Source organism: Lotus japonicus, chromosome 1 (assembly GCF_012489685.1).
Source record: "Lotus japonicus ecotype B-129 chromosome 1, LjGifu_v1.2".
Classification (NCBI taxonomy): domain Eukaryota; kingdom Viridiplantae; phylum Streptophyta; class Magnoliopsida; order Fabales; family Fabaceae; genus Lotus; species Lotus japonicus.
In genome coordinates this window covers 89,643,237-89,659,167 of record NC_080041.1, presented here as the reverse complement: position 1 = coordinate 89,659,167, position 15,931 = coordinate 89,643,237, and the positions used below count along the sequence as shown (strand labels likewise).

General features: G+C 38.6%; 3 protein-coding genes and 1 long non-coding RNA gene across 8 annotated transcripts; 2 read left to right on the top strand and 2 right to left on the bottom strand.

Annotated features, from left to right (window-relative positions):
* Positions 1-40: 40 nt before the first annotated feature.
* LOC130727629 (uncharacterized) lies at positions 41-3,613 on the top strand. 5 transcript variants are annotated; one of them, XR_009015400.1, is made up of 6 exons: positions 42-433; positions 1,187-1,289; positions 1,865-1,937; positions 2,042-2,125; positions 2,348-2,391; positions 2,747-3,613. It is a non-coding gene; the product is annotated as an uncharacterized LOC130727629 (long non-coding RNA). The 5 variants fall into 5 exon arrangements; XR_009015398.1 differs by having other exon boundaries at positions 41-433; positions 2,042-3,130; positions 3,225-3,613; XR_009015399.1 differs by having other exon boundaries at positions 43-433; positions 2,348-3,613.
* Positions 3,614-10,242: 6,629 nt separating this feature from the next.
* On the bottom strand, positions 10,243-12,298 carry LOC130711118 (uncharacterized). The gene is made up of 3 exons (XM_057560610.1): positions 11,877-12,298; positions 10,501-11,779; positions 10,243-10,419 (listed from the first exon to the last, which is right to left on the bottom strand). The coding sequence occupies exons 1-3, from the start codon at positions 12,296-12,298 to the stop codon at positions 10,243-10,245; spliced, it is 1,878 nt and encodes a 625-aa protein (XP_057416593.1).
* Positions 12,299-12,399: 101 nt separating this feature from the next.
* Positions 12,400-13,986, bottom strand: LOC130711110 (uncharacterized). The gene is made up of 3 exons (XM_057560602.1): positions 13,910-13,986; positions 13,112-13,196; positions 12,400-13,029 (listed from the first exon to the last, which is right to left on the bottom strand). Exons 1-3 carry the CDS (start codon positions 13,984-13,986, stop codon positions 12,400-12,402), a joined length of 792 nt encoding a protein of 263 aa, XP_057416585.1.
* Positions 13,987-14,055: 69 nt separating this feature from the next.
* LOC130711107 (uncharacterized) lies at positions 14,056-14,631 on the top strand. Its single transcript, XM_057560589.1, has one exon. The coding sequence runs from the start codon at positions 14,056-14,058 to the stop codon at positions 14,629-14,631; it is 576 nt and encodes a 191-aa protein (XP_057416572.1).
* Positions 14,632-15,931: the final 1,300 nt, after the last annotated feature.

Genomic DNA, 15,931 nt, shown 5'->3' with positions numbered 1-15,931 from the left:
ATAATCCAAGTTTTAATGAACTAGAAATGAAATATGGCATATCTATGCATAGATTTTCAATTCATTGCTAACATATTCATGACTATTAGCTAACAACCAGTATGTTCATACAAAGACCTGAGCTAACCCACTTAGGATGTTCCTTTTAACTTCCAGCATTACATAAAATGGAGTTGCTAAGAAAAATGAGACAGTGGCTATAAACATTATCATAACATGAACTCCGAATCCCACTTTGGCTTCTTTCTCTCTTCCCTTCTCTTCTTCCTCCCAACCCCTATTTCCCTCTACTATCGACGGTTGCGACGACGACGTCTGCGGCCACATCGTTCCCTTCCCCGATGAACACGCCTCGTCGCCCACCAGAAACCTCTGTCACAGCGGTGATCTAGGCCCCACAGATCGAAGGAACTCGCCGTTACCCGATTCCACTGTAGGAGCACGATTGTTGTGAATTTAACTACTGAAATTGTTTGATTTGAATAATGTTTCTTCTTCATCCTTATTGCTAATTCATCTAACTTTTTGTTTTGTGAGATTGTACTGAGATTTTGCCTCAGAATGGAAAATCTAAGTGTGTGTGTGAGTCAGTGAGTGTACAATTACATGCTTCATTGCTCTAATCGATTTACTTGTGCCCCACCCCATGAAACCTCTTTTTGTAGTAGTTATTTGAATACTGGAAGGGTCCTTACTTCGAAGTTGATGGGAACCTCTCTTGTTTGATAACATGGTATTGGATGATTTAGATTTTCCATTGTTCATAAATATGTGGAGTGAAATTGTTTGCCTCATTTTTCTTGTGTATTTTAACTGCAAACTCTTCATCTTCTGCTGATGGCCATTGGGATTGTCCTCTTAAGTGGTGAAGATAGAACTAGTTTGAGTGAGGAATCCTGAAATATGATAAAATATAACATAATAGAACTAGTCCATTATTAAGGTTTGTCTGTTTAGGGTTCTTTTATTTTGTTTCTAATTTAAGTTTCTTTAAATTTATTTGGTTTTTAACATGGCGTTCTCTTATTTCGGTGCCAACTGATGAGTCTTTCTCCATTAATGTTTCAAATGCTTTAATGTTTTAGTTGGATTACTTTGTCACACCACATGTAGATGGTCATGTCATAACAGAAAAGCAAATTTGTTCATCACTTATTCTGATCATCAATGTAATCATTCTATTCAGGTAGAGCAAGACATGTAGATAATCAATTTTTAAGGTATCAACTGGTTATCTCCATTTGTTCAGAAGCATAAAGGAATTAACTTATGTTCCTTGGATGTTAATGGTGAGTAATTTCTCTATCTGTAACTTAAATGCTTCCAAACTTCTACAAGTGCAATCTGCCTAGCTGAAGTGATATAACACATTCATGGAGAACATATACCATGCTAATCATAAATGTAATTTCATTTCAGTTAACGGCTAAATATCTACACAGAAGTTTAGTTACATTGCATGCATACATGAATTCTGATTTGGTTTAAGAAATAAGAACTAATATCAGTCTAATGTCAGCCTCTATTTTCCATCTAGCTAGATATTATGATTTAAATAATTTTGATACAAGTTGTTTTATGCATACATGAGTTCTGATTTGATTTGTGGCAGATTGAGTGTTTGGTCCACAGACAAATAATGGTATGAAATGAGATTATCTGGATTCAAGACTATATCGCCTATAGTAGTTTCAGATAGGGTACCAATAATTGAATCATTTTATTGTTGTGATGAATGGTGCTTTAGATTCAAATATTTTGAATAATTGGATTGCAATGGTTAATTTATTGCCGCTTAATGGTTAGCTTTAAAGTGACTGATGGAGTTAGTTGAGTTTGGAAGCTAACATGATAATAATTGTAGGAACTGTGTTTGCCTACGGAAGTACGATGTGACGAGTAGTGGAAAGACACATATTTCCAAAGCAACCTATGAGGTTGTAAGTTTTTGCATTCTTCGTCTCTCTTCATATCCTTGCTTTCTCTTCACTGATTGGCCCGTTGATTTCAAATGTTTCTCTTCACTGGGGTTTGCATGCAGGTTACGAGTATTCAAGGTTGAGCTGACTTTGTTGGATTCGATCCTTTAGATCTTCTTTTCTCTATAGTTGAATTATGGAAAAAGGTTGAGCTGATTAAGTTCATGCTTTCTTATTACTAGTTTGTGTCTTCTTATTAACAATGGTATATACCTGTTTTGCAACTAGGGGATGCAGTTTTATTATTAGTTTATATTACATACCACTGCCTCCAGGGTTATAACCATGATTTTTATGGTTTTCTTCTAATTAGTTACTTTTTTTCTAATTTTTTCTAATGTGTTTACACTGACTATCTTTTTTATCAGAAGCAGAAAGGGTTCTTGGTGAACTATTTGGTCATAATTTTCAGGTAATAGATTCTTACATTTTTCATGATTACCCAACCTGTTGCTATCGTTAATATAATGAAGGCTACAATATTAGAATGCAACATCGCATTAACTACTTAATTTCTTGAATTTCTATTGAAGAGACATAGGATAATTGGGATGGTGTTCTGATCCTCCTTTGCCTCCATGTGCAGCGTAGCTAAAATGATAAGTACCTTAGGTATTGGCAAAGGAAGCCAGAAACAGAGCTTACTATGGGAAATTAAATGATTGCCTTTTCTTTTTTGCAAGCTCCCTTGGGAAGCTGCCAAAGCACTATTATTTGCTGAAACTATCCAAATGCGCATTATGACTAATACTACTTCATAATTGCAGATTTTGATTGCTTTTGCCCCTCAAAGTTCCTGCATTAAGGTTAGACTATTAAATATGCTTCACTGGTTGATGGTTGGTTGAATTGTGGTTTAACAAGAGTTATAGTCTTGAAACAATATTCATTTGTTAGCTTGTCAACTGTAGGTGTTCTATTTGTTGAGGACCAGTTCGCTCATTACTAATTTGAAATCTGAAAACAAATTCTAATTTTGAAATATCAAAAGAAATATATTTCTTCTGCTATATTTATTCAACTGTAACTTGGCTTGCAAGAGTTTCTTCTGGAAAAGCTGGTACCATAGCCTATTACATTGAATGACAGGTTCCATTTACCTTATTGGGAGCAATTTGATGGATAAGTCTGGAAGAAGACTTCTTATAACCGTAAATATATTTTCAAGAACTCATTTATAAATGCCCTATAAAAGAAAAATGATTAAGAACTTATATGTTTAGCAAAGTTCTTGTATATATGCAGGTTTCCCTAAGTGGACATTCGTGGACAGCTTTATTATCGAAATTCACCTTCTTGACATCATGAATCAGAATCAAGGCTCATTGCTTGAGTGGGTGCCAACATTAGCAATTGCTGCTGTGTTGGTGAGCTGATAGCGCACAATTATACAGTCGTTTTATAGTTGATAGTTTAACTATACAGTCTTTAAATTCCAGTTTGACTTGAAATTCTTTGATCTTTTTCTTTCTTGTAATCATAATGTATAACAGCATTTTCTATTGGGTTGGGGGTTGCTCCCTGGATGATAATGTCTTGAGGTATGCATCATTTGACACCAAAATTGCATTGGTATGTAGCTAGACTCTTCTGGCATATCTGTATTATTAAATAAAAGCTAGTAAAATTTGAAATGATAGCTATCAGTATATGTTTTTGAAGTGGTCTTTATCAAGAGATGTAACATGTTGAATTACTACTGGTTTGCCCACCGTCTAAATAATAACTTGATAAATGTATGATCAGTGAGAATAATTTTCAATGTGTTGTTTTCACTGCACTGAAGTTTTAATGTAAATTTGATTATGCATTAGTTTAGCGCTTCTGTGTATTTTAGCGTCCAAGTGCATTTGATTACATCATTTTTATTTCAAAGCCACTTGGATTGTGCTTGTGCCTAGTGATGAAAGATTTGAATGGCTTGCAAAAGGTCTATGGTAAATAGTGTTTTTGGCAGCTACGAAAGCAATTTCTGGCGGTCTATAATCGACACTAAGTGTTTTCTAACGAGTAATTGTAAAATATAAAAATGTTTTAGGGCAATAAGAAAGGCCGCAAGAAATTGCCGCTACAACGAAATTATTTTCCCCAGCCATTCGAGAAGCCTTTATCGGCGGCCGAAATAAGCGCTGGCAAATCTTTTACCGACTCCCGATACACCAGACAAAACCCATGTGCTGGTAAAAGTCATAGCGGCCATTTTTATTGCCGGTAAAAGCGATATAAATTGCCACTAAATACGCGTTTTGTTGTAGTGCACAGACACAACAACATAGTACCAGCTGAGGTAGCCTTCTTTGATTCCTGCATCTTTGTCCCTTTTACTTGGTCTACACCAAAGGCTAAGGAAGATGATCTTATGCCTCCCGCTCCAATGGACATTAGGGCAAAAGAAGAATGCAAGATCAAAAGTTGTATAGTTGTAGGGGAACTGCAACTGTTGGCAAATTGGTTACACATTGGCCTTGATGTTGGAAATAGAGTTGTTAGCCATAGAAGAACCATTCCATGCACAATCCCAGCTACAATACTTCCACCCTCCGATCCTCCACCAATCACACCATCGTCCAGCCCATCATCGGTACTTGATTCTGTCATATTTTTCTGCTCACGGGTTCTGCCTCCTCCTACACCTTTCCATCGGGGAGCAAAATATTTTTCGCTATCTGCTCTAAGCCAAGGTCCAAAAGGGGTCATAGCATCATTCCCCTCCGCCTCACTCACGCTGCACATGGTCAAGCCTCCCACAACGGTAACATAAGTTAATTAACTTTTCATATTTGAACTTGACCTTCACCGGATCTCCCTTAGCTGGTGCAATCATCTGCCCTCTTCGTAAATGAGTTTCAACCTTCACCCATGCTCGAATCCTGAAATAAGAGTCATAGCGGCTCGCATCCGACTTATATAGATTTTTTTTTGGTACATACCGACTTATATAGATTTGAATACAGATACTGTATTAATGATTTCAAATAAATAAATATTTTAAATAATAATTTATATTCGGTTGATATCTATTATGTTTTTATTTCATTTAAAAAAATATTATGTTTTTTTTTGAAAAAAGTTATAATAAAAAAAAGAGATATTGTAAAAATTTATAAGTGTATGCAATGGGTTGGTATCCATAAATGAGGGAAGATTTTCAAAAAAATGAATTGCAATCGGTTGGTATCCATAAGAATTGATTGATAAAAATGATTTAAAAATTGTGGAATATGGCTCATGTATCGTTCCTATCTGAATGGAAATGAATTTAATGAGGGGAGATAGTGGGAGAGAGAAAATAAAAAGAAAAGTTGGTGGGAGAAAGAAGAGGAGGAAAGAAATCAGAGGACAGAATTAACGAGGAAGTTGGGGGAGAGAGAGAAAAAGAAGGAAACTCATATGATTGGGGAATTGAGTTTGGTGCCCCACCCCTTAGGCTTTGCACCCCACTTTATTAAATACGGAATTTAAAGTTCCGTATCAATACGGAAAATAAAATTCCGTATCTGTTTTAGTATATAATGAGTGGTTGAAAATGTGACACGCATGCTTAAATACAGTACGGAATTTTAAGTTCCGTATTCAATAGGGAGAATACGGAATTTTAAATTCCGTATTTGATAAAGTGGGTGCCAAGCCCCATAGGTGGGGTGCCAAACCCAACTCCCATATGATTGGTGTATTTAGGAGGTGAATTGAAGAGGAAAAATTAAAACAATGAGTAATGATATATACACACCTCTTTATTTATACACTTCATTTTCACCTATTTTTATTTCTAACTCTCTCCTCTTATCATCTATCACATCTTATATTTTCTCTCTCTTGCTTTTTCTTTTCTTCTTATCTCTCTCCTCCTCCACTTCTTTCCACCTCAATTTAGAGGTGTGGACAAATAATTATCGTTAAAGAACAATATTAGTGGAGAGAGTTTTTTTTTTGAAAGGGAGGAGAGAGTTAATGAGGCCGTCAGTGGGTGATAGAAAAAGAAAGAATGAGATAGTGGGGGAGAGAAATGAGATGAAGGAATGAATAATAAATAATACTCCCTCCGTCCCTAATTATAAGCTAACATTGAGACTTTTTTTGTGTCACTAAATATAAGCTAACCTTGCAAAAGTTAATATTTCTTTTCATATTCACCCTTGCATTTATTGGTAGTGGAGCACCACCATTAGTAGTACAATGATGAAAAAGTGTTATCATAAATAGGGTTAAACATAGAAAGTTGTACATTTTTTTTGAAAACCAATGCATCAATTAAGGCTTTTTTAATAAGTGTGATTTTTACAACTTTAGCTTATAATTAGGGACGGAGGGAGTAAAATAATAGGGAAGGGACACGTGTCACTTTGTGGTGCAATGAAGGGGGAATAAAATAATTAAGTTTATTCTTGTGAATGAGTTTAGAGGGAAATGACGTCTTGGAAAGTTCTTGTTTTAATATAATTATATAAGTATAGATTATTACATATTTATTAAATTTTTACTCGCTTGTCATATTTCAAATAGAACGAGAACTAAATCTTATTATTAAAAATTAGGCAGAGACTATTCGCGCCTCCTTTTTTGCTAAGTGAGCCATCCCCAAAACTGCAAAAAGACCAAAATACCCTTCAGTAATTTAAATTAAAAAAAAAAAACTACCTTATATCTACAAACCCTCCCCCCTCTTTCAACCGTATAATCCCTCTTCCTCTCCAACCCAATTTCAAAATTTTCAACCCTCACAAAATCAAGTCTCTCAAACCCACATTAACCCACAACCAAGTCAAGAAGAGGAAGAGAAAGGAGGACAACCAGTAAGAAGAAGAAGTTGAAGTAGAAGAGGAAGAAGGAGACCAAGTCAAGAAGGAGAAACCAACAAAATACAACAACAACCCATAACCCACAAGAAGAACAACAATGTAAGTTATTTCTTACAAGTTTTCGAGGCTTAGGTTGTATTTTGTGTCAAAATTCAGTCCCTCGATTTGATTCTGTCATGGGAGGATGTTTCGTGACTTGTCCGCACTCTAAACCGCAGACAGGTTTTATGCCTACCGCATGTTTAAGTGCGGTTAGCCTGTCAATTTTTTTTTAATTATCTCTGAATTTTCTCTGAATATTCTGAATGTTTATAAATTCTTTTTTATGTTAGCAAACTGTTGTTTATGTTGATAAACTGTTGTTTATGTTAATAAATTGTTGTATATGAGTATAAATTTTTGTATTTTTAATTTTCAGGCCTCCTAGGAAAACTGCCCGTGTTGTTGGTCCTTCTACTGAACCTACTCCTCCACGGGATCGTTGCTCCACTCATGCTTCTAACCGCAAACGGTCAGAAGAGGCTAATAGAGGAAGGGGTAGAGGAAAGGGTAGGAATGCTGAACAAGAGCCTGCTGTACAGGATCGGCAGGATGATGAGATTATGGCTGATCAGCAGGATGATGACACTGAGGCGGAGGAGACTAGTGGTGAGGAGGAGACTAGTGGTGAAGAGGAGGCTGAGGAGGATGTCGGTGCTGACCTTGAGGCGAAGTTTGAGGAAGAGTCTGGTGATGAGGACGATGAGAACAGGTTGTGGTATGAGGGAGGTCCGTTTGACCTTTGCTTGTTGACTAAGTATGGCGAACATATAGCTCGTGACATATGGAGGTCATACAAACGGCCAAATTATGAGACTAGAGGCGTGCTCAAGACCTATAATCATGGGAGGATGTGTCATCCTGTAGTTCATCATGCTCGGTACATAAGGGGTGCGGTGCATGATGCAGGTTTGCGGTGGGTGATGAAATGCACAAGCTCGAGTGTTGACCAGAGCATTATTTCTGCTTTTGTTGAGCGATGGCATCCTGAGACGTCATCTTTCCACTTACCCTGGGGGGAGATGACGATCACACTTGAAGATGTCTCAGCATTACTCCACTTGCCTGTAGAGGGTGAGTTCTTCCTTTGGTAACCCGACTAGGGAAGAGGCGGCTCCTGCGGTTGCTCAGTTACTTGATGTGGACATTGAGCTTGTGATGGAGGAGTTTGATGCTTGTAAGGGTCCATCTCTTCGCTTTAGCTTTCTCCATGATATTGTGGAGAAACACGTAGCGGCCAACAATGAAGTTCCTGCATGCCGAGCTTACATGTTGCGGTTGATTGGCATGACCCTTTTCTGTTACAAGAGCAACACATATATTGGTGCTGTTTGAGAATGCATCAAGGTGGAACTGGGGAGCTGCCACTTTGGCTTACTTGTATGGTCAGCTCGGGGAGGCCAGCAGGAACGGTGCTAAGTCTGTTGCTGGTTATTTATCTCTTCTGCAAGTATTGTTATTTCTTTGTAATTATTGTTAAAACATTTGTTGTCATTGTTTTTAAATAATTAGCATCATACTTTGGCATTTTCTCTTTTGCAGTCATGGGTGTTTGCCCACTTTCCCGGATCCTTGTTTGAGCGCAGGGACAACCCTGCCTACACGCCAGACAGGCCCGTTGCACTAACTTGGGAGGCGCTTCGAGGGACTACTGAGGTTGCGCAGAAGAGGATGAACCTGGATACGTTTCCGGCCAGTTCTGTGATTTGGAGACCTTATGTAGAGCATTATGCTCACTGGCCCTTCCCTCAGGTTGCCTTGTATAGGGGATTTATCAGGCATGTCGGGATGATATTCCCATACCTCCCAGATTGAGTCATCAGGCAGTTTGGTCGGATCCAGTATGTGCCAGATCCCCCACCATCGTCAGTTACGTGCCGGGAGTGTGATCGTCGATTTGCGCACTGGAATGATCACATTTGCCATCTGTCGGAAGAAGCTGCTTTCCCTTTTCAGACCACTGGCGAATACACTCCTTGGTATATCAAGGTCTCACACCCTTACATGGTCCCAGATGAGTACAAAGCCGACCGCTTCGCATTTCTAGAGGTACTGACACTTGTTTTCGCTATGTGGCTTACATTACGATTATGTGTATGCCTATGTGTATATTGACCTTATATATTGTCATTTCAGAGCCAGTTTGCGGAGCTTGCGTTGTACTCTGGCATTGCGGTTGATCCGACGACAGATGGATCGCCCCCGCCGGGTTCACCGATGTGGGATGCGGTGCACAATATGCATACCATCATCGAGGGAGCAGTGCACAGGAGGGGAAGAAAGATCAGGGGACGGGACTCGGGAGCTGGACCTTCAAATTATGGGCGTTAGATTTAGGGACCTTTGTACTTTTATATTTATTTTGTTGGATAATGTTGTTTAATTTCGGATCTTTTGTTATGTTTTGTTGGATAATGCAACTATGTGTGTTTGTTGGATAATTTCGGATCTTTTGTTATGTTTAGTTGGATAATGCAACTATGTGTTTGTTGGATAATTTCAGATCTTTTGTTATGTTTTGTTGGATAATTTGTTTAGCATCATACATTCATGTTATATGAACCAAATGTTATGGTCAGAAATATAGCGAGATACATTCATGTTATATGAACCAAATGTTTTTCTGCCAAGAAATCACCTTCCTCACTTATAACTGCGGACAGGTTGAAAATTTAAACACATCCACAGTTATAACCACGGGAAATTGGTGCTATTAAAGAGGCTTACAGTAACCTCTTACACAGGGCTCATAACCTACCGCAGTTATAAGTGCGGACAGGTTCAAAATTATAACACATCCGCAGTTATAACCACGGGAAATTGGTGCTATTAAAGAGGCTTACAGGTTCTTACACAGGGCTCATAACCTACCGCAGTTATAAGTGCGGACAGGTTCAAAATTATAACACATCCGCAGTTATAACCACGAGAAATTGGTGCTATTAAATAGGCTTACATGTTCTTACACAGGGCTCATAACCTACCGCAATTATAAGTGCGGACAGGTTCAAAATTATAACACATCCGCAGTTATAACCACGGGAAATTGGTGCTATTAATGAGACTTACAGTAACCTCGTATAGATGCCTCATGTTGTATGAACCAACCGCTTTTATAACTGCGGACAGGTTGAAAATTTACACACATCCGCAGTTATAACCACGGGAAATTGGTGCTATTAAAGAGGCTTACAGTAACCTCTTACAGATGCCTCATGACCTACCGTAGTTATAAGTGCGGACAGGTTGAAAATTACTGGCTGTTATTACAGAGGCATGCACAGACTAATTTCCTGTCAGTTATAACAATCCAGAGGCATCACAAGCTATTTAATGAGACAGTTATAAAGTTCAAAGTAATCATCCATTACACGCATATAAATTACAAGCAATTCGTTACAAAACAACTTAATGATCCAACATAATTAATCATCACTAAGGTCAATAATATCACTACATCCTCCATTTTTTTGTTTCAGATAAGCCGCGTATTCTTCAATGCGCTCTTTGTAAGGCTCTTCCCATTTTTTTGCTTCCGGGTGACAGTTGTATGCCCACAAGTGAGCTGTGGTCGGCATTGGATGGCCTTCACGAAGAGTAACCTACAAACAAAGAAGAGTATAAGCATAAAAGTATATGATTTTACATATACGTATTATGAAGGATAAAGGATAAGGATTTACCCCAACGAAATGATCTTTATTGACAAGCACAATCGGCATGAATTTGTGTTCTTCCACTAGGTCCGCCTTTCCTTTTAACGGATAAAAAGTGTTGCATCCGGTATTAGCAATAGTCAACACTATGAACTTATATTTTGTGGAAATAAGGTAGGCCATATTTGGTATCATCATCCACTTGTCTTCACCTACGGGCTTAGTATCCTTAACTGTTAGAGCTAAACGCATTTGGTTAACCTCGCTGGCTCCAAACATGTTGATGTACATATTAGCATCCGAATCAAGCTCTGTCAGAAGTTCCCTACGTATAAGTGGCCAATCGTCTTCTGCAAGACCCTTCAACGATGCAACACATCTATATCCACAGTGGCCATCTCCCTTTACATTTATAAAGTCAACAATGAATGGATGAAACTCATCAGGGATTTGTTTAAGGTTGCGTCGACGTAGGTAACTACTCACAGGCTTCTTATTCTCTGTACACACTATCCGGATCAGAGGACTTTGTACCTTAGAAGCCTTATGAGGCTTTGAAGCCTTAGAAGCCTTTTGAGACCTAACCTTTGGAGAAGGTTCCTGTAATGGTGTCGTGTTGCTATCACGCCACGAGCCCGGATACTCTTTGTCAATAGTCTCCCATCTACAAGGAATGCGCTTTGTAGAGGTCTCACCACATCCCTTGACAAACTTCTTGGGCTTGTTAGTGGATCCCATTGGCCTACCCCTGGTTTTCTTCTTTGTTGGAGCGCACATAGAAGTCGTTTCTGGATAAGTAATCATTCTAAGGCTCTCAATGATTGACATTCTAACTCCGTGTGAAGACTCCTCGAACTTGGTTCGTAATTTGTCAAATTCAGACTCAAAACTCAAACCCAATGTTGGATCCATATCACGGTCCGAAGAATCCCAAGTCAATTTCCTCCAATGTGGATGAATTGCAAGTAATGGGACAGATTCAAACTTCATGAGCTCACAAGCACATGGTAGTCCATGGGTTCTCCTAAGTACACACTCACAGTATATACCACCAACCCCAATCCTGCCAATTTGAGTCTTCTCTTTAACAATAATGTGCAATGCGGCTCTAGATACAAACCCGCGCAAATGCTTATAGAATGGGTCATTCACAGAATGCTCAGTGACAAATATGCTGAGCTGGAAGGACTCCTTTATCTTGTCATGCTGCATGATAATAAGCTTGTTCATCGCAGTCCACTCAATGACCAAGTCACCCTTTCTGTCGGACAATAGTTTCTTCAGCTTTGAGTGTGCCCCCTCAACTCTGCGCATGGTATAAACATGAAATAAAAAAAACAGAAAACATTTTGCCAAACATTTTACAGTTGAAGTCAAAAAAGTGAAGGATAGCAACAAATTACTTGTTTGTTGTCGTGCACCCCATGTGCATACAAGTATCAATCTCAAACTTCACAAACTTGCTTCTCAAAGGCAACCAGTTAGTCTCAATGTAAGTCCAGAGCTCACCGGTATTCGACATAGCACCCACAGCTTTATCATACTCAACCTCGTTGGCAGCATACATCAACCGATTCCATCTATCAGTAATGTCTTCACGCGTCTCAATGTCTTTCACAAGTTTCTTCATCTCGCCAATTACACTCTTAAGTACATGAAACTGACATAGAAGACAGCGAGTTGCGGGAAAAACAGTTTCCAATGCTTCCATCAAAACTTGGTCTTTGTCTGTAACAAAGACCTTCGGCAGATTGTCTCCATTAATGATCAAGTCTTTTAATCTATTCACAGCCCAAACAACCTCATCCTTTTGCTCATTCTCCATGTACGCAAAAGCAATGGAGTATGTCAAATTTGTCGACGTAACCCCCACCATCTCAAGTAAAGGGATCCTGTACCTATTGGTCTTGTATGTACTATCCAGAATCACAAAAACTCATTGAACAAGTGAATGGAATCAGGGTGTGCCCAAAACAAAGATCTGACCACATCAGTACCATCCTGCACCCTAGACCAATGTGCGTATTTGTGTTCTTCCAACAACTTCATCAAGTGTTGCATCTCGGTCAACGATCCCCTCTTCAACCTGTTGTATGCTTGCTTCTCATTGTAAATCTGTTTAATTCTAGTCAAGTTGGTTGGGTTGTGTTTCCTTATAGCAATCAAAATATCACTGGCCTTGACCCTTTCTTCAATCAGTTCTCCCACCATCGCCTTTTCCTCTGGATTTAGACGGCCAACATATGAGTGACCCTGCAAAACCTCAGCAGTGTCATGATTATGGATCCCACTATGCACAAGCACCGTCCACATTTTATCTTTATTACTACACCTTGCCCTTAGCCTGAATGGACAATTACACTTCTTAGTTCCAGTCCGCTTTCGCTTTAACACCGATGTGGATGGTTTATATTTGCCGCCACGCTCACATCCTAGTGTCATCACGACCCTCCTTTTGTCAGATCCATAGTTCGACTTCTGAATAATAATAACATAGCCATGCTCTTTACCTACAGCTTTGTCCCAATTAACAAGAGCTTTGGAGGATTCAAAAGCCTACAACATTTAAAAACTCAATTAAGTATACATCGCATGACCTACACATAGTGTATAACTTGTTAAATTGAACAAAACTTACTTGGCTAGTGGTGAAAGCTTTTGTAAGATCCACAGAAGGCACAATCTCCATATTGGGCCTATTTACTTCCTCAGGTATCATTATGCTGCAATCAACAAAATAAGCTCAATCAATCTAAAAATCTTTGTTCTGTCCGCACTTTAATATGCGGCAGCACATATTTGCCTTCCGCAGTTTAACTGGCGGACCTATTATTCCAACATATCACTTTCCGCACGTATGTTAACGGGAAAATCAATTTTATTTAGGTAGTAGCAGTACCAGACCTTAACACGATTGAAATGACTAAGTTTTTTTCACCTCCGCTAACAAGTTAGCCGAAGGTATAAATTTAACACGTCCGCACGTATGTTAGCGGGAGCGTGTAATTTGTTTCATTACCGCAGTTTTAAGGGCGGGACTAACCAGTTACGTCAGAAAGTCGCGAAATCGCGATGAAAGCTAAAAAAAACTTAAAAAAAGCTCGGAAAAAGGTAAAAACTTACATGGGTAAGCTTCTATTCTTGACTTGAGATCACCCAAAAGAGCTTGGGAGTGGAGGAGTGGAGGATTGAGAGGAGGGTGAGGAGGAGGGTGAGGAGGAAGAAGGAGATGGTGTGTGGGAAGTAAAAATTAAATATTACCTTTTTATGTTTTTTTACTAAGGGCAATGTTGGAATTTTTAAAAAAGGAGATGGCGGACTTAGCAAAACAGGGAGGCGCAAATAGTCTCTGCTTAAAAATTAAATCTTTTAATACATTTTTAGGTACACAGTAATATATATACGGTTATGGATGAATGTGAAGATTAAGTCTTACAATTTAATCCTTGTGCAAGGATCAAAGTTGTGATTACTGTGTTCCCTTTTCTGATCAAGAAGTGCATAACAATTCATTCTTGAAGAGTAAGAGTCATGTCGATGATGATAGAGACTTATTTCACATGGCATCTTCGTCGTTCCCCAATGGATGAAGATGATCGAGCGCTTGTTCAAACTCTGCAGCAAGATTATGTTGCCGTTGGGGATTATTTGTGCATGGAAGTTCGTGTTAGACGTGAACTTCGCAATATGATTTATCCAGAGAGTGAGAGCTCCATTGTGGTATCTTGGGATGAATTACTAAGCGGTGATATATCAAGCATCGAAAGAAACTTGTGTGATCATCACGTCATTCCCCCTGAGTTCATTCCATCACTAGCGTCGAATGTGGTATCGCGTGCAAGCGAATTGGTACAAGATTGTCCCCTGAATTCCAGTCATGAAAGTCCACACAGGGTCGATTTTGTTTTGGATATTACTGCTCCTGATGAGTTATTTAAGTTCTGGGAGTCCTGCATGGAAGAGGAAGAAAGTGATGAACCCCACCACAAGAGAGTGAAGGTGGAAGAAGAAGAAGAGGAAGAAAGTGAAGAACCCCACCAAAAGAAAGTGAAGGTAGAAGAAGAAGATGCTGACACAGAAGGCTGTTGTATTTGTCTAACAGAGTTTGAAGAGGGAGTGCAGGTTTTCCAAATGCCTTGCAAAGCATATGTATCATGAAGAGTGCATTGTTCAATGGCTAGAAAAATGTCCAACTTGTCCTTTGTGTCGCTCTACCATGCCCCTCATTGACTGATTAGAAATTTGTATTTGGATTCAAGTAATTTGTCTTTAAATTCTTAGACTTCAATAGATGTTAGAGATTGTTAACAATAATTTCTACTTTTCAATACATTTCAAACTATTTTGGTTTCTGAAATATATAGCTAGAATGATCGTGATTAGAAGTTAAAAGAGAAGAAACATTCTAAACGTTTTGATGATTAAGTATATTCATTGATAAGTAACATACTAAAGAAAAATCAGAGAATTACATGCCTTCCTTCTTGGGAAATCAAAGTGCCACCCAGTGGCGGAACATAGAAGGGGACAAGGAAGGGCCCTTACATTTTTTTTGGAAAAAAGTTGTTGCATATATCGAGTGGTGTTGATAGGGGTGAGCATATCGTGGAAAAGTTTCTATTCATCTATTCCGTTACACAATTCCTTCACGACCCTATTGTGGGTGCTCAATCCTCATCCACTTTTGGTGGTGGTGTTTTGAGAGCTCTGATTTCAGCTGTGAGATGCTAATTAACCACGAGAAAAACAGAGCAACCTATTACAACTATTTTGTTTCCTCTCATTTTTGTTTTATTTAATGGGAAGGTAGGATATGAATTATGAATTGGAATGAGGGATTAGTGATCAGTTATGAAACTTAGCACATAAGAGAAAAATGATGAGGATGAAAATTATGACAATTAAAAAAGGGGCTGAATGGCTGATTGAGTGAATGAGAAGAATGGAAGGATTGAACAGGAACATGTGGCAATGGTGGGGCCGCACTGTAAAATTAAGCAAGATTCCCAAGATTTAATCTATACTAGTGTTTTTTACCCGTGTGCTGCACGACGAAGTTTACTGTTGTAAAGAACATATCAATTTACTCTAATCCATAATATATACATTCAGGGGTTATTCTAGGTCACTCAATATCTGACGTGGCATTTAATGATTGACTAATTTTCGTCCAAATCCTACGTGTCATACATAGTTTCTTCCTCCTTCCCCTCTTTCATTCTTCTCCCTTTCACTCTCTTTCATTTTAACGCTCGCTCTTGTTAGGAACCAACTAAGCAAATATGAAGAACAAGGTAAATAACAATAACATAGAATCAATGATTGCTTATTTATGGAATTGGAAGAATTACAGAGAGGGAATGGAATCCCAGAATCTGGCCAGAGCAAGGCTCCTATAGGAAGCTAGTGCTTCCTATTCATACTAACACTTAAGAATAATCCAAGATGACCTCTCAAC

Coding starts and splice junctions, on each gene's coding strand:
- LOC130711118 (XM_057560610.1), bottom strand. CDS start 12,298: ATGGAGAATGAGCAAAAGGATGAGGTTGTTTGGGCTGTGAATAGATTA. Junction 11,780..11,876: donor GGGTGCACGACAACAAACAA/GTAATTTGTTGC, acceptor TACCATGCGCAG/AGTTGAGGGGGCACACTCAA. Junction 10,420..10,500: donor ATAAAGATCATTTCGTTGGG/GTAAATCCTTAT, acceptor CTTTGTTTGTAG/GTTACTCTTCGTGAAGGCCA.
- LOC130711107 (XM_057560589.1), top strand. CDS start 14,056: ATGGATGAAGATGATCGAGCGCTTGTTCAAACTCTGCAGCAAGATTAT.
- LOC130711110 (XM_057560602.1), bottom strand. CDS start 13,986: ATGAATTGTTATGCACTTCTTGATCAGAAAAGGGAACACAGTAATCAC. Junction 13,197..13,909: donor CCTTGCACAAGGATTAAATT/GTAAGACTTAAT, acceptor TGTTGATTGCAG/CATAATGATACCTGAGGAAG. Junction 13,030..13,111: donor AAGCTTTCACCACTAGCCAA/GTAAGTTTTGTT, acceptor TAAATGTTGTAG/GCTTTTGAATCCTCCAAAGC.